The sequence below is a fragment of the Vanessa atalanta genome, chromosome 11 (assembly GCF_905147765.1).
Source record: "Vanessa atalanta chromosome 11, ilVanAtal1.2, whole genome shotgun sequence".
NCBI lineage: Eukaryota > Metazoa > Arthropoda > Insecta > Lepidoptera > Nymphalidae > Vanessa > Vanessa atalanta.
This window is the reverse complement of record NC_061881.1, coordinates 12,760,863-12,788,474: the sequence shown is the minus strand read 5'-3', so window position 1 is coordinate 12,788,474 and position 27,612 is coordinate 12,760,863. Positions and strand designations below refer to the sequence as shown.

Sequence of the window (27,612 nt, the reverse complement as noted above, 5' to 3'; positions counted from 1 at the left end):
AAATTTTAATGAACAACGCATTTATAGGTTCGAAAATCTTGGATACAAGTTTATATCAAATAAGATCGCACGCATAGAAAATGTCCAAATTGCATTAATTACATTTTTGTTAGCAGATTGATTTGTCAAACTAATTAAAAAAAATCTCGTTTCAAGGTAAATTTTTAATCGATACTACGATAAATGTAACGTTAGCATGGTGCAGCGATCGGGTGTGTAGCGTAATTATTGATGTCACGATCTTAACAAGGTCAGTAGAAGTGTTTCATTAGGAAAACGTTTAAACAGATTCGAAACATTTACATAGTAAGTTGATAAAGCCATCAAAGTTCTGACGTTACGGCTATTAACGGTGTTATACAACCGCACTCCGCTAAAATCTAAGCACATTAATTTTAATAAATGAATGCGACAAGTTCTTCGAAGTACATTAAATTCGTACTAATACCTCAATATTTATCACCTGCCCACGGGTGAATTATTAGTGAGTATATTCAGTACGTAGTGTAGGCGGCCATGTCTAGGCGGAATTAGTGTGGCGGGCCTGCGCAACTCATCTCTTAGCTTACCTCTGACTTTAATTATAATCGCTTCTAATAAACTAAAATTTAATCTTATTTAAAATAACAATTTAGAATTATAATATCACACATAACGAGTACTTACTTTTTTAAAAAATGATTTAAAAATAATATTTTTGTACAAACAACATCAGATTTACTTTGGATGAAGTAAAATAGTAAAAAATTGTTCATTTTGGAATATTGAAATGATTATACCATGACGAACGTTCAACCGAAATACGTTGAGAGAAAGGTTCGTAAAAATATAAAATGATATAAGCGCGTAGGGAACAACCCGACTTGGCGCTTTGTACGAGCTAGGGTTTTAGAATTGGACGACCGCCAAATTTTAATTACAATATGACAACGTAATGTGATTATGGAAATTTTGTTTGATATTATCATGTCAAATGACATTGTTTTTTTTTTCGCAGAGACGAAGAAACAGTAATTATAAACAAATAATGCTGAGATCTGACCCACTGAAACATATAGAATAAACAAAAAGATGTAACATAATAGTAGCTTTATACAAGAGGGGTTTATTACTTTACCTGATCTGAATTATCATCATCATTGAGGGGGAAAATATTCCTACAAAGGAGCATTTAAAAAAAAAGGTTTAAATCTTAGTTCAACATACTAGCATTACGCTTGCTTATTGATCGTCAAAAACTTACAACTGATTCGGAAAGTGTTTCTTTCCGAATCAGTTGTAGGTTTGCCTCAAACCATAAAAGAACCTTTGACACACAAACGTTGCTTAAAATATTTTTCGATTGAACATTTCCGAACATTTTCTGTATTTCTGTTGTAATAATGCCTATATTGTCCCACAAAAGAATTATTAACCCGGTGTGGTCGGGTAACAGGCGTAACTAGCTTATGATGGTTCCCGGTATTATTAGTATTACATCACAATTTCAAGAAATATCTTTTATGTTTTCGCAGACGTAAATAACATTATCAAATATGTATGTTACAGTCATAGTGATTAAATAGCTATTATACATAATGACTGATCATTATGTATAATAGCAAAATTGACTAGAGAATGTGATAAAATCATCACTTTATTCGGATATTATTCATAATAGCGGGTCACAGTTAGCTAAAGTAATAAATACGGTCTAATTTACTTAATAAATTAAACTTAGATAACTTTATGTTAATTAACGTATAATGATTATCCATGACAATGTTATTTTTATTCTTAAAATAAACATTTTTATTATTACTTTTAAATAACAGTATAATATGGCTGCACATATAGTTAGGTATGATGTTTAAGTATACCTACTTGTTTTATTATATTATCCAAGTCTACGAAGATATTATTAAAAATCCTAGTTAATGTGATTACTTCTGTATAAATTGAGTAGAAATTTAGATAATATATATAATATCCGGATTTATTACTTTGGCTGTAACATATACACTAGGAAACGATTCTCAATATCTCCATTTTTTTCAGGCCCATGTTGTAGACTTCGCGAATAGTGTTTTTTGCAAATTGACAAACGATTGTAAAACAATAATCATTTATCGAAACTTTTATGATTAAGGTTAACTTGTGTTTTTGTGTGCATTCCGAGGAGCGCCCAGCAAACCAAAATGGACACCACACCGGCCTAACTGTATGGTCAATACAAGTACCTACCTATATGTGAAATAATCAGCTTTGCATACTTATTTGTGGCGAGATGACGTATAGACTCGTAGGTTTATCATAATAGATCAAACATTACATAATGTCGCTAAAATTTTAAGTCCATTTAAAATGTGCACTGACGTCGATTTAATATTATTTGTGCAAATGTTACAAAGATATCGCTCTAATATTTGATATTAACTGATGATTTTATTAAAAACCCACCGAGTCACTAGTTAAATATATAATCGCGGCGAGAAAAGACCTTTTTGATATAAATACGGTTCTTTTCACGCGTTCTTAAAAATATTTCATAAGAAAATATTAAAAAGGCGAGGGACCTTGCCAGCTGAAGTATTTAAGAACAAGTGGGAATGAGGTGCGGTGAAACGTCGTAAGACGTTAAGTAATTTTAATACTCAACGTGAAAGGAATAGAGGCTATAATCCAAATAAATATTAACGTCCTCAAACGGCCCGATGTAGGTGCTAAATGTATTAAGGGTCGCTGGAGCAAGAAAGCTATCGTGTTAGGCGTCTGCTGCAGGTTGTTTGAAGTGGGCGAAAAATTGTATTACTCAAATTATAATATCATTATTGTCACAAAAAACAAATACACAGAAATGTATTCCGAAACTTCAGATAAATTCAGTGTGTTATAAGCAAAGAGGACACTCTTTAGAGAGGGAAATATATTCGAATTGATCAACATGTCTACAAAACAGTTTATAACATAAAAAACAATATAATAGTAATTAAGCAAAGACTTCTCGGTTATTATTTATAAACAATAATTGAATAAAATTATTAAGCATTTTTAATATTTTATTTGAAAAGATAATGATATTTTATACGTAATTGGAGTTGGAGTAAATGCTATGTGTATATTTGAGAAAAGATGCAGAAGAAGCAATTGGATATTTCTCGAATATCCAACGCGAAATGTAAAACAAATACCAATAGGCTTAAAAGAATTTCACCAAGCGAGCTCAATTAGCAGAGGCCCAGCTAAGCAATTTGTGTATAGGTGACAGTAACGGCAGCCTTGCAAATTGGATAAGTGGGGACTGCCGGACGCAGTCATTTGCATTCCGACTCGTTGCAGGTGCACCGACAACGGTACAGAATGATACGTGAATTAAAGAACCTATCCACACCAGGATATCAGGTATAAAAGCTGCTAAAAATTACTCTTTGGTCATTTCTATTTTCCAAATGAGGTCATTTTCATTATAAAATAAATAAGCTTCGATCACTAGAGACACTTAGAATACGTCAACTATGCTATTTGTATTTAGCACGGTTACTGTTTGCAAAAAAATCGTCAAGATATTTTAATATCAAGGATTCGTGCCCAAATATCATTAAGACAAAACAAGGCAAAACACTGAGCCGGCGGTAAAACTGTAAAACATCTGAATTTATTCGGGCGAGCAAAGTTCCGGCGACCCGTGACCCGACAGATGCCACGTGCCGGCCCTGCGATTACAGTGCTCATCTGAAACTCCAAGGTTTTATTCTAAAATGCTTTCAAAAATATTACTGGAAAATTTTGGGATGAGAGCGAACCGTGAATGCGATATCTTGAACGAAAATAATTTCCGAAATTTTCTGAGCCAATGTGATTGCCCTAATTCGTGATTGAATTTGGTTCACGAGTGCTCACGACTGGGAGAATTTTTCTTAAATTTTTCACATTTTTTCTCGGAATATATTCGAATATGATTGAACATGAAACTCAGATGAAACCAATTTGCAACATATTATTCATTGATATTATTTCTTTAACTTTCGAACCGCTTCAGAATTATAAGGTACGCAACATACGCGAACATTTTTGATACGAAATCAAATATTTTAATATTCCTTACGATGTCGATTGAAGCTTATATTTTAAATATACAATAGGTGCTTAAAACTTATCTAAAATGTTACGCTTAATGATTTAAATAACAATTAATAGAAAGCCGTTATATGCGAGGTTTAATTTCCGCGTGGAAATGGTTAATTTTCGGTCGATGTTAAGGCTCGTTAATTTCCGTTGCGTCACCTGTCATATAAAGAGGGGTTGTATTTTAATGTATCGAATGCGTGTGAGTTGACTTTGTACAAAAGGTAAATTATCAATATAACTGTTCGAATATGTTTTATTATAAATAGGTTTACGTAATTCATTCTCACGTTGAACAAATGATACGATGCCGAATTGCATATTATTTTAAAATTATTTCACCCAAGACTTAGTTTAATTTATAACAGTTTTTAGAAAAGGTTTAATCGTTAATGCTAAAACAATATCAGTCGGTGTCGAAATTTACTTTTTATTTCTGGGGATTTCACAACTTATTAAACATAAATTAAGAGCAAAAGAAAGAGCAACAGTGGACAAAAGAGAATTGTCTTTAAATTTACTGGTTCAAGATATCGTTAAATGTGAAATGAATACTCCAACCGTTATCCTTTGAACGAACCCGAAGTGAGTCGTCGGGGAAAAACATCATTGCAGCGTCCATTGTATCAACCGTTGATTGTTATCATTACGCAGCGTCATCCGAGGGTGATCTAACTCAATAAAGGGTGACAAATTTACTCGAGATTAAAAGCAACGACGGATAAACGGATATTGAAAATTTTACAAGCGAAGCCGTTTCGGAATCGTATTTTATTTTCTTTCGCTTTGAGTTTAATTTTGAATTTGCTTTTCAAAGTTAGTTTCAATATTATTTGACGAATTAAGGGTGTAATTTTTTTTTTATAAATTTGAGCATATCACGTAACTAAAAATAAATTTTCAAGTAATTTGAAAATATCAAAATTACTCAAGTTCGTCTAAAGCATATTTAAAAAATAAATACAAACAGAAATCACTGATTGTGTAGACGTCAGTAAATAGCAACATATTGAATGACTGATCCCTTTAGCTTCAGGCGAGGAAAGATTATACTAAATATTTTGTTACCGCAATACACAACTAATTAACGTCTGAGTATTCTGTTTAGCTTTGCGATCGACAGAGTTTTGAGAAACATTTTTATAAATAAAAAACCGTTTTGCGTTCAATTGAAACTCTTGTTTTTGTAATTTCAATTATGAAAAATAAATTAAATATTATTCATAAGAACTTACAATTTCCCTGTAATGGTATATTAAACAAAAATTAAATATTATAAAAGCATCAATCTTTTAAATAGCTGTCTATAATTATAAAACACCCGACCATTACCGGAGTGACTTAATGGCAGATGTAACATAAATATCACCTGTAAGGGCCGAAGCAGAACACTCTGGACTAAATTACACACGCAGGCCCTTCAATTTATTATTTGATTTAAATGTTAAAACCGCTGTTGTACATGATTGTATCCCGCCTTAATAATCTTTTTCATCGTCAATTGAGATAATGATACCCGCTATTGTTTAAAGACCAATTTCGGTGTAAATTGTATGTTTCTTAACAAATAATAAATAGAAAATAGTTAGAAACGGGCACTTAATGAAAGTGAGTGATAGAAAATAGGGAAGCGGGGTGTGGATTCACATCTGTCGCTACCAATTGAACGTTGCAGCTTATTACTGTATAGGGACTGTACACAACGTTGTTATTGTAAGCAAGAAACAAGACAAACAATTGTGTTTTTAAAGAAATGTTCGAATTCATAAACTATCTAATAGTTTGACTTCAGACCTATTCTATGAAGAGAGTCTGGTATCGCGAACGATATACTCGAAGATACAGAATAATGCGTAAATGTACAAAAAATCTTATCATTGAAGTCATAGCAAAAAGCAAATATACGAAATTTTTATTTCATTGCTGCATTGAAGGCGGAAACCTTCCAATAAATCAGGCGTCGTATTTTTTCTAGTCAATGTACTCCAATCTTTATGACATCGTCTGTCACTTTATACAGTTCATTTGTCCCTTTCGTTTGGCTGTTTAAATGTGATTTTAGCACTATTACGGGGGGTGAAGCTTGAAAAATGAGACGCGAATCCGATTACTGCACTCAGTCTGTCGGTACCGACGGCTTACATTTGAAAAGACAATTAACATGATGATTACGAAATAAAATGCAATTTTAAAAGAAATATTTACCATTTGTTCGGAGATTATAACATCGACTACGATGAGTTTTAAGATTTCAAATTTAAAATTAATAGAAATTTTATGAATCTAATTATTGATGATTAGATTTTAAGTAGGTACATCTTTCCAATAAAGAATTTAACTTTTAGAAGAATTGGAGTCGGGTATATTTTTGTGCAAAATCGAATGAAATTACATTAAACTGTTACATCGATAAAATATTACAACATGCATACATGTACAATAAAAATACGACCGCGGATATTAGCAAATCAAACGGCGCGTGTGATATAGTACCATATGTGTTTTTATTTAAATAATATTCTCTCTTCAATAAGAAATAGTTTCGGTACGCATTGTGTCGCAATGCGCGCCGCAAAGCTGGCAACAAAGAACAAAAAATGGAAATGTCTCTGCAAATATTTTCGCTCACAAAAACTCTAAGAATAAGTGAATCCGACTTAATGTCGTGCTTCAAGGGATATGTGACAATATTTATCGTGGACACAAATGGACGCCCCATTGTGTGTGTCGCTATAAACATCGCTGGTGTGTCCATAGCCTATTGTTTGGTTTTTAATATAAAAGTACAGAGGTTTTGAGTACAAAGTGATTCTTGAAATTCCGGTAAACATCTAATAAGATCTTAAGTTGCAGCTTGTATTCTAAAACTACACATAACGTCTTACAAACTATGCAAGCACGATCTTGTGTAGTTTTCTCAACATATGGTTTTGCAAATGCAAAAAGTATTTATTTCAAATCAGACTGGACGAGCACATTTAAACAAATAAACAAACGCACGACTAAATGAACTGTTCAGCGTCATAGCATAGAAGTTTAAATTAGTAACAGACTCTCGTATTTCGGGGAATGTCAAAGAAAAATCAGTTTCAACAGCTTGGACGTGCATCATTATTTTCATCAAAGCCCCGCACTGGAGAAATATTAGGCTGTTACTCCACAGGTCACAACGTGTTTATTGTGCGTTGCGTGCGTTCCAATGTTCCATCACTTACGTGTGACGGATTCCCGTTCGTTCCACAGCCGGCTTCAATGGACCTGAAATATCTATAACTTCAACCTTATGCCCCTCTAACAGAGGCTAATGATGGCCATGCTTAACCTTATTGTTATTATGTTATTGCTCTGTAACAGCATCGCTAATTGTTATGTTTCCATTAACGCTGCGTTCCGTTTCAAAATATTCAATGTTGTTTGTAATTAAACGTTAATTAAGTAACTGCTCGGCGATCTTTTCGCATTACTTGGTACATAGAAGCAATTTGATTTTGTTATCTAGAGTGTAGACTTTGATCATTTACAAAGTTTATTTTTAATTTTGTTACATTTAACAAATTGTATTTGGAATTATTGTTAAATGTTATTTGTTCATCGTTTCTATTTACATTATAATACAATTTAAGCGCTTTAATTTTACAAATATGTATTTTAATAAATAATGTTACATTTTTTATTTATTGTTATTGTTAATTTCGCTGCACGTGTGTGTATAGTGAGCTGACCGCTCCTGTTCATGTCACTACAAAAGATTCATTACATTAACATAACAATCGCTACAAGGCGTGTAACATTTATTGAAAGATCTACGTTTTGTTGGAAATATTTTGCAATAGTATTGTATAAATTGACTCATTATAACCACACAATACTTTATAAATTATATGACAATTTAACGAAAACAATCACCTACTTATTATAACTAGTTTTCGTCGCGAGGTCAAAATAGCATAATCGTTATTAAAAGTTTGAGAAAACATAATTTACGAATTTGCGTTGACGAAAATTATTTATATTTTATCTAGTCCAAGGCGGTTTAAGAACTCGAATTGGTGTCGCGGAAAAAACTACTGACTAGTTTTAAATATCAATACTAAATTACGTACAAAGAACAGCAATACGTCGAAATATTTTTGCATTTGAAATATCTATTCCCGTCATCCGATTTGCGGAGCGTGTTTTTAAAGTTTCATAATGCGGTAAACGTTTGGTAAATGGTAAGTCATAGGAATAGAGTACAAAAGGCGCTTCGCACGTAAATAATATATGGAGAGGTTCCTTCTAAGAAATATCGACCACTCGACGAAACTGCACGTGATATTAGTTTTCTTTGTGAATTTAAATTTCTCCTCTTTGCAGTTATAATAAAAATTAAATTACTTTCAATCGCCAATATCAGCGTCTAAGACAGGATAATTAGAACATCTCGAAGACGACGCTAATTGTGTGTGATAATCGATTTAATGAAGATCTCTTTCTGTTCTAGACTGTATTCTAGATTTGCTTTTTCTCGATCTCTTTGAATTAAATAAAAAATTAATGAGCCGGCCCTAAAGCGATATCCTCGGGTAAAAATTTATATTTTTAAATTAATATAATTATGTTTTATAATACGCAAATATTAAAAAACAATAATAGCGAAATTGCATATAACGACAAAGTTTTCTTTCAACAAATTACAAATCAAAATATCCGTATAAAGGGTTGATCGCCCCAAATATTTTTAAAGGGCTGTCCGAGGTCATTGTCTCTTTGGACCATTGGGGTTGCGTATGTGTAGGTTACATAGTGTTAGTCGATAGCCTTTACACACGTTCGCTTGTGTTTGTGTCCGCAATGTGTGCATGTATTTATTTGTGTGTTGCGGATTAATATTAAATGGAACGATTGTCGAAACTGGTTTTTTATTGCAGTGATTTGCATCGAATCATTGTGAGGGGTCCGTTTTAAATATCATAAGATATGTTCGCTGTTTATTCGAATGCATTTTGCATTATTAAATGATAAATGTAATTTAATATAATGCTCATAAATATTGTTCATTTTAAAACACGCTTAGTAACATTTGTTAGATCAATTAAGGGCATATTAGTAATCCAATCAAATATAATACCTTTAAAAAAACTATATTTTTATTTATTCATCTTTTTAATATTAAGTTGTAGTTCGAATAAAATCATTTAGTAAGTATTTATACGGAATATATTGCTTAAGTTTTTAAGAATAAAAGGCATTCCTTTCGAAAGCAACTTAAGCACCGAGATAAATTTTAAAACCAAATTAATATTTTTTTCATACACTTTTAAAGTCTCAGTAATAAAAATGTAATTGATACTCAAAATCTTTCAAGCAATCGTATAATACTTAAAAAAAAAACAGAGCCAACACAGACCGGAGACAAAAGCATTTCAATTACCACAGACTATAAAAATAAATCCTCAGCCCCATAAAGGGCGTAATAAAAATAAAAGCTGCCGTCAAAGGGTGACGCCAGGCGAGTCACGTACTTTTTTTTCGAATGTGACAAAGAAAACATACAAACAAATGTTTGATGTGCGGTTATTGGTGTCATAAATGTTTTGATTGGAGTTAGAACTACATATATATCTGGGGCCGATGACTGAGTGGTAGGAACCATAAACGCGGGTTCAAGTCTGGGCAAGGGCTACTTTACTTACTTAATTTTTTTTTTGTATTATATGTAGGCGGACGAGTAAATGGGCCGCTTGATGGTAAGTGGTCACTACCACCCATAGACATTGGTACCTTTAAGAAATATTAGATGATCATTCTTTCAATGCTCTACAATTGAGTTTTTTTTATATTATATTATATAGGCAAGCAAATGGACCTGATGGTAAGTGGTCACCACCGCCTGTAGACAATGATGTTGTAAGAAATTTAAACATTTACTTTAGAATTATATACATATTAAGGCCTTTTGTATATTTAATGACTGAGTCAAGTAATTTATAAGTCTTATTACAGGCAATCTATAAGATTGATATTAAAGATAATTTAATACGTAAATGAAATGTTACAGACCGATATATTAGTTATTATATATAATAAGTCACATTAAATATAATATCTAAACAATACCACAAATAAAATACAATACAAATTGCAACTCTTAAGAACAAATTTAAATTATAATACTAAAGTTCGACACTGATTTTATAAGAATAAACTTGTACCTCACCGCAGAAAACAATCATAAGATGTCCCAAGTGATATGCGAAATTGACTTTAATAATTATTAAATAGAAACGTTATACGTATCAAAATAGCGTATCACCGTAATTCGGTTCAACATTCCACGAGTAAGGATCGACGTAATATAAGTTCTTACAGAATAAAATGTATTCTAAACATAACTGATAATTATTAGTTTTGTACTTAAACATTATATCTTTATAACGGAAATAATTCAGTTGATATAAAATGAACAGATAGTATCTGTAATGTGCAGCAGGGGCTTAGAGGTGGTATTTTAGACCGTTAACTCTAATAAACTGCGCGTGTAAAATGGGTTGAGTCAACAAGCTTACTAACTGGCGAGTTAGCACTTGCACGCTAGGGCACCGCTGGAACAGTAGCGAGTGAGGCTAACGAGAATATCACATTGGGTTTAAAATTTGGAGGTAACTAATTAGAATTTATGTTGTGATGCGCCAGTGCGAGTCAGACTCGCGCACGAAGGGTTCCGTACCACTATCTATAAAAACTTATTTTTTTTATTCTGTTTTTACTGTTTGTTGTTATAGCGGCAACATAAATACATCATTTGTAAAAAAATCAGGCGTCAATCTATCATGGTTCATGAGATACAGCCTGATGACGGACAGACGGACAGACAGATAGCAGAGTCTTAGCAATAGTAATCTTATTAATATATGCCAAATAAATGTATTTATACTGCGATTATATCTTCAATTATTATCCGATAAATTATATAAAATATCTCATAGTTTCTCTTTCATTTTCTGACCGAAGGTTAAATAAGAAATATCAACAACATAGCCGGCTAATGACTCTATCGACTTGACTGGCCCCGCCCAGCGCCCAGCGCCCAGCGCGCAGCGCACAGCGAGATTCAATCCCACCAACCAACATAATTACGTTTTCTTATCTAGATGAGCAATGTAATTGGCAATGTGTTCTGCATAACGAGCTCTGAGGTACATTTTAAACAAACTTATTTTTATACTTTATTTTTTTATAAATCTGAGGTGTGGTCGTTTTGCATTGTGACCCGCTTCTGTTTGCACTGCTTAAACTTTACTCACAAACTATCAATATATTTTAGGCATAGATAAATTTCAATAACAGAATGGCAGACGGTTAAATGAATCTGATTGGAAATGGTCTTCTCTGTCCACAGATATCCCATAAATGTTAGTTACGTTGTCAATAACAGTACCACCATAATTTAATGTTTACTCTATATTGTAATTTTGAATGCGGCCAATACACCATCTCTGACACTTATTGCCATTAAAAGACTTCAATGGATATGATATTAACAAGTAATCTTTTGTTTACTAAAAATATTAAAACTTGTAAAGACTAGGTAACATTAGACTGGATTTTACTAGAGAATTATTACAGAAAACATAAACATTAATGCATAGGCTACTTCATATTTCATATGAACATACTAACACACAGACAGATACAATAGTGACGTCCTCCGTTGCTTCTCCGTTTTCATTAAAAATGAAAATTATGCAATTATAAAATACAACAGGAACAAATTATATTTTAAATTTCTTTTGTAACTTTCGTAGAACAAGATTAATTTCAGTTATTTTTAAATTAGATTATTTTAACCGACGAATAGTCTCTAGAGCTCATTTCTCAACCCCTTGGAATGACAATCAATCTTAACAATTAAAATTACCCACACATTATTCGTTACTTGAAATAGCATTGTTAAATTTATCACCAGCTTACTGGGTGTAAAAATAACTTCCGAGGGGATTCTTTGCTTGTTTTTACCAAGGATGACTGAAGCTGTGGATTATCATCACACGTCCCAAAAGCATCGTTAGGAAACCGTAAAATCAGATTGGCTTGAAACAGAAACTCCCATTAAGTGTTAACAGGATTTTTTGGTACTCATTCAAATATTTCAATTGAACCGAGATGGCATAGTGGCCACCACACCGACCACATAATACCACTTAACATCAGATGTCTCATTCTTTCGTATGCCTCTCAAAAATAAATCGATATACTCAACAGTTGATCTACTTTCAAAACTATTTTCCAAGTTTTGACATTTGAATTATCCCTTAGGTTAATCTTTCCGAGTAACTTGTTAATTGTTACTACGCCCTAAGGCAATGAACAGGGAACTGTGTCACCACGTGCCAGTTCTACAAGATCTGTGTTCAAGGTCTCAATCAACTTGATGACTTTTAAGTTCTTGCGCGTGGGTGGGACCAAATTGACTTATACCTACACGAGATTGTTTGCAGCTAATTAGCTTTTCTTTGTGAAGCGTGTTCTTACGTTTGATTAGTAACCTGTTCTCGATCGTGATTACGACATTATAGATGTGAGAATTTAGAAAGCCAACAGTTTTGATTGTCATTAATGTTAGTGATTTCACATTACGTATGAACGCTGAATTTGAGATTAAAACATCGACCACACCTGAGCGACCAAGCGAAACGAAAGCTAGACGGCTTATTAGAGACTAGTAACATATAATTTAATTTTTAATTACATATAATTATGTGATTGATGTAAGAAAGTAGTTAGTATATACTTTACCGATTCTTCTCGGTATCTCGAAACGAACGGCAGCTTTAAATATTTAATCTGTCTTGTGAAATCACGATCCGAAAGAACTTGTAAGAGCTTTCTTGAGTGAAGTATATTTTGGTTTTGATTATTATATTACGTTTCCAAGTTAGATTCAGTGGTGCGTGAATCTTGACTTGAAGTTAAGATTCAGATCGGACAAGTGCCTGTTATCATGAACACTCTGCTTAATTTGTGTTCATAATTCATCGCGTACTTACATGTATCGGATGAATTTACCCTCCTTGTATCCACCATTCCTAATAGAAGCTGCGCCGTGCTATAAGGTCCACATCTACTCTTCGAGAGCAGAAGAACCTTTAGCCCAACAGTGGCATATTTCACGCTATTGCTTTATTTACATTTTTATAATACTTGTTTTCATCACCATTTCATAGTATAAAACAAACTTACCGCTGTCTGTCCCTGTGTATGCTTAGATCTTTTAAATAACACAATGGATTTTGTATTGTACACATTAAAAAGATCTTAAAAAAACCTCTATGTTATATGTCTGTCTCTAAGGGATAAATTAAATACAATGTGAGTTTAATATTGATGAATATAGCCCCTTATAGCATGTAATTTAAATGAATATTTTCGAAAATATTACAAATTAGGGAATTATTAGACCATTAATTAGAATTATTAGAGTTTGTATTGTCCTATGACTGAAAAACTGTGAACGTTGTAAGACATTCTGTAGTTTATTTAGTATCAGCATTACACCCGTGCGAAGCCGGGGCGGGTCGCTAGTTGTAAATAACTTATAAAAACTTAGCTTTTATTTATTCATCAATTTAACTAGAAACGTGCGATTCAATTGAAATTTTCCAGTAATAATAATACTGAATAAATTAAAATGTAAATATCATGAAGCGCAATGAATAGTTAATTAGGTTTAAGCTTGCTATGAGCAGAGAGAGCTTTTTGCGTTGCGATACTGAAAGCTGAAATCTATTATATCCCAGCGACTCACAGACGGCTGCGTGCGAGAAATTAACATTATACATAATCACTCGACTATCTTTTATACAGATTCTTTTTTGTGGCTTTATCTGAAGTGTATCTCATAAATAGGATTTTGTTTATGATTCTTTTATGAATATATTCTTTATGATTGATGATTTTTAAGCGAATAAAGGCCTTCATGGCCAAGAGTGTAAAATGAGTGAACATTGTCAATATTTTGATTGCTTAATTTTTATTTATAATTCATATCGTGTTTGTCGGTTAAGGAAAACAACTTGAAGAGAGCTGCGACTATAATATAGTTAAAATATACAACCTGTCTGGTATTATACTAAACTTCTCAAGAAGAGGAGGTCAAAGCCCAGCTGTGAGACTTCGACAAAAAAAATGTGCTTAGTATTTTAACGAAGTCATCAAAAACAAAAGATAAAATTAAATAAATAAACATATATTTATTAAAAGCAAAATAACGTCAACTGACTCTACAAGAACCGTTTGTAATATAAACATCAAAAAGCAGCTTATTAATATGCCACATTGCCACATAACAGCATACGAGTATGTCCCGTAGATGGCAGCACTGACAATGTAATAAATTCGTTATCCCTTTTACAAGGTATGCGCAAAGGTGAACTTACCATAATTCGACATGTTCATACTATATATTTATAATTTGTTGTCGCCTGCGGCTTCGCTCACGTTTAGGGGATTGTTCAACAGTATAAAGCATATAAAACATATCTCCTTCCTTAGAGTTCAAGTTTACTTTATACCAAATTTCATCAAATTCGCTTCAGTGGTTTGTCCATGAAAGACACAGAGACAGACAGATACTTTCGCATTTTTAATATGAGTACGGATATACAAATAAGAAAACAAAATTTAATTATTTCCGATGTTACAAAAACAAACCTTTCTGGCGAAGTATTAAAGTAAAGTTCCAATCAAAAACTTGATAAAATAAAAATACAAACATTAATTAATAATTCAACGGGAAAACGCTGCTGGTATCCTCGTCACCATTCCACGTGGTCTAATTTGTACTGTAACTTCTTTCTAAATTTATATTTGTATATAATAAAACGTAGCTGTTGTTTACGTAAATAAATAGAATAAAAAATAATTTATAGGAATATATTACAACATAATTACAATGCGAGGTATTATAATATATAATATAGATGAAAAAAAGCTGTTATACATGTTTGTTAATTTTCACAAGGGATATGTAAATTGTATTTGATTATGAATAAAATAGTCGCCGATTTTCTTGGCGGTTCTTCTTAGAATTCGGTTTCAGTGGTAACTACCATTATAACCATGATAGCTTTACTTTATTTATAATATTGGTGATAGGGCTTCGTGCAAGCCTGTCTAGGTGGGTACCAAAAACTCATCCCCAAATTTCCCGTCTGAAAAAATATCTAATCCTATAATTATGGAGGCTCTGCTTGTAAGAATGTAATTGATAAAGTTTTCTTTTTATTTCGCCCGCCGCGTCATGTAAGCTGTATCATTATCATAATCTTAATTTCAGACTAAATCCAATATCAATCTTGCAAGATATTGACATTCAACAGTTTGTTTATTTCAGTGTAAGATTGTACATATTTATTGTCGCGCTTACAATTTGTTTCTTACGGAATAACGTCGACGTATTTATTCACCACAAGCCGACTACCTGCGAGTACCCTTTAAGTGATATACTGAGCAAACATCTCGAGCCATTTCCTTGCTGTCAACGAACACGCGTCGCATCCAACCGAGGCGACGTCACCTTGCATCACTTAAGAGAAAATGTTACCATCTTGAGTGAAGTCAAACAGAGGACTTAGCATGAAAAGTCGCATACAAAAGCACATTATAATAAAATTGTTGAGTGTTTACACATAATTGACGTACTGACAACATACTTATATTTTTCTAAATGTCTATCGCCTATCTGTCTTTCTTGTTATAAATTATTTATTTATTAACTAAACTATTTAAAAAAGTATGGCGTGTTTTTATTTTGGTGAGAAATACTCATGAATTAAAACGATTTAACAGAAACCTACTTTAATAGACAATTACATAAGTAAATATCCAAAGTCTATAGTCCATTAGGACAAAATAAAATAGTAAATTTTATTGTTGATGAACCAACAATGTAAGTCCAAATAAGGAAATGATATATGTAGAATATTATAATTCTGTATATTAGTGGAATAATATATTTTACAATGAAAACTTATTGTTCTACACGTTTCATCAGAATGGCTCCCTTCAACATTTTCCGCGGCGAACTCTTCGGAACACTTCCATTAATGTATCTCCTACATTTGCTCGTCGATGGCTTTAATTTAGTCTCCGCCGCGGAGGATTTACTGGTCTACCGCATAATTCTTTCCGACCTTCGGAACAATTTAAATAGCAAATTGCTTTGAAATTAACTTTTTAATGTTTTAAGTCTTCTAGTTAATATTGTTTTATTCCAGGAAATTACTTAAATTCGTCCATGTCTATGAGTGTGTATGTATTTACCACAAAAATGATTACCGCTTTGCGTGTACTTGTAACTAAGCTAAAATAAATATAGGAGAGTAAAATAAAAAGTACCCTTTAAACCATCCTTTGAAACATAATTTTCTATTTTAACCGCTTTCAAAAAATTCACCGGGAGTCAAAATTCTATTTGATTCTCAAAAATTATATCCATCCTGAAATCATACAATTTTCTTCAACATCCATGTAGTGTTAAGACTTGTTATTGTTTGATCAAAGTTTGGGTTTGTCAAGCGTAAATTTCGTAATTTAGAAATCATTTCTTTAAACATTATCAAACCGTTATGCTCCCTATGTACGAGCTGTGAAATTAGTTTTTCCATGTTTCTTGTTTGCGTACAAGGCTTAGCCCCTGGACTCCAACAGCAAACATTCAATTAGAATCAACTCGCCACCTTTGAAAGCTTTTAGCTCACACACGCTCTTTCCACTAGGTTTAATAAGATTGTGTTAATGTTAATGAATATCGCTTAGTTCCTACTGAGAGAGGTACAAGAAAATATAAGTTGATTAATTTAGCTTATAAGCATTGACATTTAAAATACAATACAACTTAAAATCTATTTAAGAACATCCTCGAAATGGATCCTCGGAATGGATGGTTTTCGGAAATAAGTTGTACTTTCGGAAAATTTAATTCGAACATTTATTGATGAAGCGCTCGTGTCTGCACGGAGCGATTGCGAAGTTTAAGCCTTCCGAACTTAGTGAAAACTATTCAAAGGCCAAAAGAGTATTTCATATCGGCAATGAATCGGATACTTTAAAGCTGATCACGAATCTGAAACTTTGTTGGGCTCGAATTTTCAAAGGTTTCCGCGTCGTCGCTCGTCGAGAGTTCGTAATGTGTAATGATCACATAGTTTTGATTAAACGTGCTCTCTGTTCGGCGCGCTATTAGTTTTGGCCCTTCCAGATAATAGAGAAAGTAAAATAAGCTTCGGTAAACGCAATTTTACTTCGCAAATACTTGTTTAGGGGCTGCCTAAATATTATAATGTGCCCTACTTTACTTACTACTTTACGGTAAAGCCGATCGATCGCTTTATTAACATCAACGCTAGTCCTACTTAAACCTCTTTGGACCAGAGCTTGGCATCATAATTTAAATTAAAGCAACTAAACTTCATTTATCAGTTAACCGGCAGCAAATTAAAACTTTCAGCATTTGTTGAGTATTTATTGTGATCTATTCGTTGTATTAATATTTACTTGATGGTAGGGTTTCGTGCGAGCCCGTCTGGGTAGGTACCACCCACTCGTTCTATATTCGACCGCCAAGCAGCGATACTTAGAAGTATTGGTTTGGGGGTGTTCCCGAAGTAACATATTAGCTCCCAAGGTTGGTGGTGCATTGGTGGTGATGTAACAAATGGTTAATATTTCTTACAATGCCCATGTCTACGGGCGGAAGTGACTATTCACCATCAGATGACACATACGGCTGTCCGCCTTCTCATATCATTAAATAAAAATTACTGTATATAAATATTTTTTAAATTAAATTCAAAGGTAAATATTAAACTGTAATCAATGAAAGGCTATTATCTCCTAGCTTAGGCTTTGAGCAATTAGGTAAACTCGGAATTACTGGATCGCAGTAATTTCAGAGCCTTTGCGAACTTTAAACAATGGCTTGGAAACTGAAGAGATTAGTTATGCGCCTAATTCACTGCTATAGAAATTAACGAACTTACTTTCCGAAGTTTCTTTCTATTTTACAATAATGATTATTCAATAGATAACATTTGTGACATCATATCGGGCCTAATTTGTACAGTAACTATTTTTAATTTTGTTTAGTATATACTTAAGTCCTTATTGAAAATAATTGTATTATACATTTACATAACATCATTTTTGCTGTTCACCGTAGCGTATTCATTCAAATAATTATATAGTGTTTTCCTATCGGTACGTATAGGAACAAGCTCTATCATTATGAGAATGTAGGAGGTGCAAAACAATGTACCTCGGACCTTTATTAGCCCTCACCGGCACTTAATCCACCTTTTGTGTCTCTTAATTTATTTTCCCTTATTTAGTCTCATACATTCCTATACTCGATGTTATTAGAGTGTAACGATACTGCGGTGGAAATGGCGATACACAGACGGAGCTTATTAAGATGCCAGATTATTTTAATATTAGAATAAATGATAACTGTTCTTTGACAGGCTTATGGAGGTTAGATGACAATCGTTGTATGTAAATGGCTTAAGCCTTGCCATTTAACACCGTAATAAGCATATCGTGAATGCTTTATTACGGGAAATTCTGACTCAGTTCTGCGCCAAACTAAGTTACATAAGATTTATACCTTTACCTTAAAAACAATACGAATCAGTAAACATTTTATTAAAACTATTTACATCTCCTGTTTTTTTTATTTTAATTTATGAATACGCATTAATCGATAAGATATTCTACGTAGGCGATACAATGCGTAGAGCTAGAATTCGTAGATTCATGCAAAATAATAATAATTTAATAACATTTAATTAATAAAACATCTCTGTAAATAGATGGGAAAGAGTGACTCCTGACGATTCGTCGAAGTACAATTTACATTGCGGCGGTGGCTTTAAATTTTGTTGATCTTTTGAATAATGTTCCAAATGCGCTTAAATAAAACCAATTCGTATGAAGATTATTTTGTTTTTAAATATATAAATACACTCCGAGGTCCCGGTTTCGATTACCGGCCGAGTCGATGTAGAAAAAGCTCATTAGTTTTCTATGTTGTCTTGGGTCTGGGTGTGGTACCGTCGTTACTTCTGATTTTCCATAACACAAGTGCTTTAGCTACTTACATTGGGATCAGAGTAATGTATGTGATGTTGTCCAATATTTATTTATTTATTTATATGACAATTTTGATCATAATTTTATATCAGATTAATTCAATTTCTATAAAATAATGTCTTCATTATAGAACTCATCGATGGTAATGTTTAAGTGTGTGTATAAGTTTAATTTTGTCTCCAGTTGTGCTGCCGCCATTAAGTACACTGACTTAATGAGTACTATCTCCTATACCATCTGTAATCTCGATCTTTTAATCTGTACCATACAGTAGGCTAGACTGTCTGGCGTAACGCCAAACATGAACATCGTGGACCTAAACGGTTGGCTCGCATAATAATTGCATTTGATGGACGGACATGACAGGCATTTTAACGAGATATAGCCTATCCTAATAAAGTATGACAGGTGAATGAAACGAGACAAAAAAATGCCTTTCTTCATGTTATGACAAGACTAAAATATATGAATCCCAGTAAATACATGACTGTGTTAAGTAACTCAAATAGCGTCGCTTAAAAACTTGCCACGCTTACTTTTTGTTTAGTGCTAAGCATCACGTCCTTATATTATATAAAACATTGTTACTAACAGGAACGGCTTCCGCGGATCTTTTATCTTTAAATTTTCATTAGACGATATACGTCATGTTAAAATTACTCTTTAGAAATATGAGCAAAAATCTAGTGAGAGAGCTAGTAAATTATTAATATTTGGGAAAAGCAATACAAGTTTCCTTGTAGGTTATGAAAAATTAGTATAATAAAGTATTCATTAAATTAATTCACGGTGTCATTATTAAATCTCGCAATGGATTTTCATAAAACTCTCCACAGAACAACCGTACGATATGATTCTGTGCTCACACACAATTTAGTTTCATTCCGGAAAATTACGTAAAGCCTTTCCGCAAAATAGCAAAAAAATTATCTGTATTTCCGACGTCCGCGCGCTCAAAGTTGCTGGCGTAGCGAGTCATATCACTTGTACAGGCTTAACGTAATATAGTATCGTTTTCCGTTACACTGCACTGCATAGTTCCAATTGAATAACTCTTTGTTGAAACTAGTAGCAGTGCCTACACTAGTCGGAACAGGCAGGTATCGCTAAGTACATAGAAACCTCAAAAGTACTTCCAAGGAAAACCACAAGCCGCCCAAACTTTATCCTGTAGTGTAACAAGACACTGAGCATGTTTTATACACAGGTAACAGTGTTTTTTTATTAAAAGTAAAAATAAAAACAAAACACCTTACCTTCGAACAGTAATTCTCAACTTAAACAACTACGAACTTAAAGGCGGGTGGATCTTGTAATGGTATAAAGCTGTGCCAGTGATGTAGTGACCTGATTTTAATTTCAATAGTTTCGAGAACATTCTCGCTCTAAGCACTTTATATTAATTATTTAAATTTCGATATGGGTGATGTTCTGCTGGATTTATTTGAACTTTCCACTTTATTGTTTTTTTTTTTCTGCCGTACAAAATCTAATTACGGAACAATCAAGTAAATAGTACTGAAGATTGGATGTCGGTATTGGAAGCGATCACGAGTCGACGACTCGTATGCGGATTGGCACTTACAAGCGCTGCCCATAATACGATGAGAGGATTCACGTACGGAGTTCCATTGCGAAACGCTCCAATGCTAAATTTATGTTTCAGATCATCGTGACTAGTTTTACTCGACTACGACTGAGCCCAAAGGCGGACTATGATACCAGCTATATATGTCTATCTGTTCCTGTATATCTTCCTGATTTATCAAATGAGATATCGTTAGAAGCGATTTGATTGACCACTGGTTTTTTGGCTTTTAAGTCCTGCATTAAAATATATTTTGTGCTAACTTACTTACCACATATAGGTATAATATATTCTTTACTACACACTAAAATCAAATTCTTAATTTTGTAAAATACAGACAGCAAAACATTTTTTTTTATGTTGACTGGCGTAATGATAGGCGAAGTATTAACAAGTCGTAACTATCTATATTATGACAGAATATATGTTTATACTTGATACGATGTAACAGACATACTTGGAGAAATGTTTATAGTAATAAAATTAGAATCATATATTTTTTATATGAAATTTATCGACATGCCTTGAGTCTAAAACCGACTCGCTTGCCGTGACGACAAACGTTATTTATATTCGAAGAAAAATTATATTTTTTTGTAACAAACATGTACTAGTAAATAGTACTTAGTATTAGTAAGAGTACTGTATTATCATCAACTATAAGTACTTCAGTATATACACCTATATATATCTAAATAACTTATTAAACTTTCCAGTGATTATTTCATTCAAAATAACTTTTATTCTAGCAGATACCAGAAGTAAACTGTAGATTGGTATCAACTCTATTGTTGGACGAACACATCGCCCAATACTCCAATGAAAAACGAAATATGTTTGTAATCAATGCGACTAAAATGGAATGCATGTAATTACCGAGTAAAGCTGAACAAATGAGCGGACACTGGACACGGGTTTATATTGGAAAGCGATCACGGATCAATTCGCTGTACGGCACTCACTGCCGCCGCTGATAACACGATGGAGTCAAGCATTGTTACGAAACACGGCGCCGACATATTTTTCCAACATTTAGCTATTTCATGTGAAATTGAACTGAATTGTTTTATTGAAAATGATTGACACCGATGACTCTTCATGCCTTATAAATGGAATACAGAATTTAAAAAAATATTATCTGATAATCATCAATAAGGACCTTAGTATGATTATCCTTATTAATTACATATCCTTTAATTCTGTCTCAAAGTTGTAATTAATGATATCAGTTACCATTTACCAAGTTATTATTATAAATTACCCCATACAGGGTTTGAATTGTCTCGTATATTGATAAAAAAGAAGTATATTTATTATATTCCGATATAACCCTCACGTTTGAACGTTCTTCCTGTTCTTTGCGTTGTTTTTTATCTGAATATTGAGTATTTATGTAGCTTCACACAGCATTAAGTACAAGCGTGTGGCTCAACCCGCAGGGCGCTGTCAAATGCACGCGTCAGTTTTATCGCGACCGGGTATTCGGTACCCCTAGTTTGTTTGTTTTTTCTATCGAATGCACGCCGTTCCCACGGATTTTCTAAATTAGTGGATTCATTTATTTACCCAGCGACAGGCGAAAGCTGCTTTAATTAAATGCAACGAAGATAAACCAAACAATGCGGACACGAATTTGAATGGAGTCATTGCTTTTCTGTAATTATTTGCCTGGTTATTTATTCGACTAACTAATTACATAGTAAAAAAAAAACTAAGAAAAATATATGATATTATTACATTAAATTGAATATTATGGAATAAATTAAGAGTAAAATGAGATATACCGATAGCTTTGTACAGAATATAACAGAAAAACAGAAATGTCAATATTTTTATGGCTGCGTTTGGCATTTTTCCTTGTTGACAATAATATTTTGTCAAAATCATAAAAGTCGGCGATAAATTGGGGAATTATTACGAGACCTTCAATCTCGATACTTAGAAAAGGTCTAATAATCACAGTATTAAAGTAAGCCGTAATAAAAAAGCTGTTCCCGTATTAACTGCGACTTATCGTAACCTTTAAATAAGAGTGTCACCCCCGGCGTTCTCGCGCCGTCCGGACCGTTTATCATTTTTTCGATCAGCGCCTGAGGGCAGCCCTGATAACTATGGGGTTAGTTGACAGCTTTCAACCCGGGATTAACTTCGTATTGCGGCCCAAAAAAATTAATAGCTTTTTTGAAGAGGTCGGCCTTTTAGACCCACTGGTACGAAATTGAGAGGTCCATATTAACCGCGATAAAAAAAGATTAAAATTGAAAAAAGTGTCAAAATATAAGTATAATAGTTAAGACGAATATTTAAATAATATACCAAATTTTTTCAACTTTATCCTCTTAATTAGAGATCTGTCGCATCTCTGATGTCAGACCTCTTTGGAAATGCTTTTGCTAATTCCACTTGGGTTGGATCTCCGTCATCATACGGGTTGTTGAGACGCCTGAGTGTTCAATTAACGAATGCACTTAAAAAGCATTCTCTCAGTCGGCTCCTATGACACCTACAAATTGAGAAGGAGTGACACTATTCTTCTCACATAGTAAAATATACATTTACTTATCGATTTAAATGATTGTTTAATTATCGGATAAACTTGAATTTATACAAAATATATTAAAATCTATATACACGTTATACAATACACACAATAACATAGAATTCGTGCGTTTATTAATATGGATTGGGTAAATAGTTCTTTTTAAATTATTTATATTTGGTAGGCGGACGGGTAGGTGATCACCACTGCCCAGTCATTATCGTCATAGAGAATTATAATCATTATTTACGTCGACAATGCTCTACCAACCTTGTGTGCTAAAATTTTATGTCTCTTGTGCACAGGCACAACTAATTACAGAATTACACTGACTTGCTCACTCTGCAAGCTGGAACACAATTATACTAAGTATATCTGAATATAATATAAATGATGATCAGGTGATACCTACCCAGACGGGTTGCACAAAACCCGACCACCAATTTAATGTCAAAAATTTTATTCTAAATAGAAGCGTTACAATTAATTAATAATAGCCAAAAATCAAGCATCGTTTCGTAAATGAACGCCTCGGACTTGAGAATAATCGGCGAAAAAAATGCGGCGATTTTTTTATCTCATACCTAACAAGTATTTAGGGATTTAATGGGTTTCATAACAATAACATTTTTTTTTTAATTTAAGGTTAATTGGAGGCTATTGTTTTATTCCCAAGGTGTGCTCGTCTAAGAATTGAAATGTTAATTTTTATTAAAAATTTAAGATTTTTGAACGTTTTCTGAAATCCTAATGTAAACGCATGTACATTGTCCTACATAAGAGTAATTAAGTATGGTATTACATATGTATAATAAAATATATAAAATAGTTAACTATATAATATTATATTTCAGAATCAACAAGTTGTTATTACGGGATCGGATCATTATAATGAAAGATACAATTGATCAGAATAATTACGATCCGTTTCGTATTGAATAGAATGATTTATTGGTCGCGCACAGTGCGCGGTGCGCTGCAATTTCGTACGATCATTAATAATATAAATAATGACACTGAATGAATGCAAATCGCCAACGAATGTGTGATCGAATGTTACACGAATGTGATTTAAAACAATACTACGATTGAAACAATATGTCGCGTTGCCATGTTCAAATGTAAAATACATTCGGTCGGAATTTAAATAACGTATCCGTGCTGGTTTATTCTCAACGAATGTCAATTATTCTCTCGTTATTAAGTGTTCAAAATATCCTACCTACACCTCCATGACAAAATCTGAAGATAGTAACTGATACAGTAGATTTACAAACTATAACAAAGTATTCATAGTAGCAATAATTTCTTTGAATTATTGACTACACATTATTACAAAGGGAAATAGCTGAACTCATTATTCAAACAAATTATATTTTATTATTTATATGTAGGAAATATTATATTATAAATTTAATTTTAATAATCAATCTCGAAGCAATATGACAAAAACATACCAATTTTAAATAAAATAAGTATTTAAAAAATGCTCAGCTAAAATGGATGTAGATTCTGGTATATTTTAGAGATATTTAGGGGATTGGTAAACTATATTATCAGGAGAACCACGTTAGAGTGTGATGTGTTTTTACGTTGCGTTTAAGACTGACAAGTAAAAATGTTCAAATAATTATAAATAATTAAAAATATATAATATAATAGAATATATATATAATATAATATATAATATAATATAATTAGAATAGATATTGTCTAAAATCGATGTTATTGTTTTATTCGCGTAGTCCTTTAAACGCTCATAGCGTTTGAATAATTTCACCTGTTAGTATGTGCGGGTTAAATATAACTGGATTTTTTCTATGCTTTTCAAAACTCTTTCAGCTACGACGCGATTTGGAAAATTTCTTATTTTATTTGGGATTATTTTCGGTTGGTCCCAATTAAATTTGGAGAAAAAATACAACTATTAAGTAATTTTTTTATGAGATCGATATTTATTTTTAATTTATTTTGTCAGGGTATATTTTGTTTATATTATTGAGCAGAAGGTGTAGAGATTATATCGGCGCACTGTTATAATGCAGGTTTTACTTGAAGGATGTTTTCTTTCACCTCTGTGATTATAAATCCAAATTAAGCACACCTAAAGTCAATGGTGCTTATATCGGGCTTAAGCCCGTAATCTACGATTAAGGTTCGTGTTTTAATCACTGAACCTCGGCTCAGTGTTGTTAATAAACTTATTTTTATTGTTAATAACATTAAATACGAACTAGAAACTGCCATCTATCACCTTGGACTATGAAGCACATTCTCGAAGAGGATAAACTTAAATAATGTAACAGGAAATTTGAATATACCAGATGGAAATGCTTTCACCAGTGAACAAATATTGATGGAGTTGATCGGTTTTAATAGTCATTTACCGCGGCATTGAGATGAGGTAAATACTCGAGTGTATGTTTGCCTGTCAATTCAATTTGTTCGAGTATGACCAGTCTCAATATTTATGTTTCTGAGTCGAGTTTGAAATGTAGCTATAATATTATTTGCTTGTAACAAATATTATACCTACTCATATTTTTTTTTAGCATTTAAATGATATTGTGGTTCTGTTTTGTTACACACAGACAATTGTTTTTGTGTGTTCTCGTATAAAACATTTAGAATAAATAATTAGGTATAATATAAACAATTTTGTTGTTTTAAGTTTTGTATTTTCCCTCTTATTTTTGTTTTCCAAGCTAATTTTCTTATTGGTCAAAAATAATTACATTGATTACGCTAATAAGACGTTATATGTGAAAGACGTTTGTTTTAAATAAAATATATAGTATAAGCAAAGAAAAAGAAAACAGAATTAATTTAAATATATAGTACATTTGAAAATTAAGCAATCAAACGAAAATATGAATTTATTTTAGGTTATTTGAAACATTACAATTTGTAAAGCTAGTTTGCTAGTGAGGAGATACGCGCGGTGCTTTTTCGAAATGTTTATTTTCAAACACATTAAGTTTACACAACAAATCTAGTCATCTCACTAACCCAGGACGTTTTTAGTTATTATTGAAAATTAAGGATGGCTTTCATTCATTATAGTAAAAATTTGAACTTACCTGGTGGGCAAACGCAGTCACCATAATCACGAATACTTCTTTTCGCCCTCCAAAAACCGGGTGGCCTGGAGAGAACCTCCCTTCTAAGCCTCTCGACCAAGGGTTGCTGCGGCTCCAAGACCGCACTTCTCAATGCCAAGTGCTGCTCTTCCAGCAACGACAACCTGTCCTGCAGCCCCTGCTGCTTGTACAGACTATATCCACTCGATATCAGACTCATGGCACACGCACACCACAACACGACACAGTACATCCATGGATCGGGGCATCTTTCCTCACATTTCTCCTCTTCTTTCTTCTCTTTAGTCTCTTTTTTCGGAGGGCTCTTGCCCGGAGGCTTTACCCCCATTTTGAATATCATGGCTGCAGTTTCATGGGATCCGCTGTTCCATCGCTAATTCGTTTGAATACACATTGTACGCACGACGGACGCGTCCGGCTTTTACGACAATTAAAATATATTCTTAGCCCTAAATTTTTCGGATAGTACAAAAATAACACAAAGCAGACGCATTTGTTTTGTAATGAATTTACGAAAAGCGCTAAGGGAACGTTAAGTCGAAGTGGTATCGTTGTTTTGAAACTCGATCGTATTCTCGCTAGTCGTCGCGAGGAGCGCGAGTACACACCCTTCCTACTCGGCAGGCGGCACGCCACTGTCTGCTAACTGCTTCGTCTGGATTACGAACTTGATGCGACAATGCCTCGGATCAGCCCGCGTTAAACGCGGATATTTGGGAATATCAAAGTCATATCTGCATACCACTAGAAGATTTATGTCCTCGTCCTTAGCGCTTGGTATACGCATTACGTGGGATACATTTTTAATGATGGCACATAACAAACACATTTTAATTAGTGTAGTAGTCTATAATACGCCTTACGAGCAATAATAGTGTTTAGAATATTAACAAAGTAAATTCTAATTAATTTAATAATTTTGAATGAATTAATTTTGAATAACTATAATATTTCAAATATTATTTATAAGGTTTATTTACTCGTTTATTTATACGCTAGGTAGTGCACATAATGTAAAGAACAGATCACAATAGATAAACATGTATAAACATGTACCAATTATATTATAAATAAATGGCAGCCTCAGCCTGGTTAAGGGTGTCAAGAGCATCTGAGTTTTCTCGTGACAAATCTTACAGTGACATTGATTA

The 27,612-nt window shown here is 33.0% G+C and overlaps 1 protein-coding gene across 1 annotated transcript in view; it reads right to left on the bottom strand.

Moving 5' to 3' along the window:
• The window catches only part of LOC125067541 (collagen alpha chain CG42342), a 191,730-nt gene extending 164,649 nt beyond the window's left edge, over positions 1–27,081 (bottom strand). The window contains exon 1 of the mRNA XM_047676202.1: positions 26,441–27,081. Within this exon, the coding sequence (XP_047532158.1) occupies positions 26,441–26,801 (361 nt within the window). The 5' untranslated portion in view covers positions 26,802–27,081. The remainder of the gene's footprint in view (positions 1–26,440) is intronic.
• Positions 27,082–27,612: the final 531 nt, after the last annotated feature.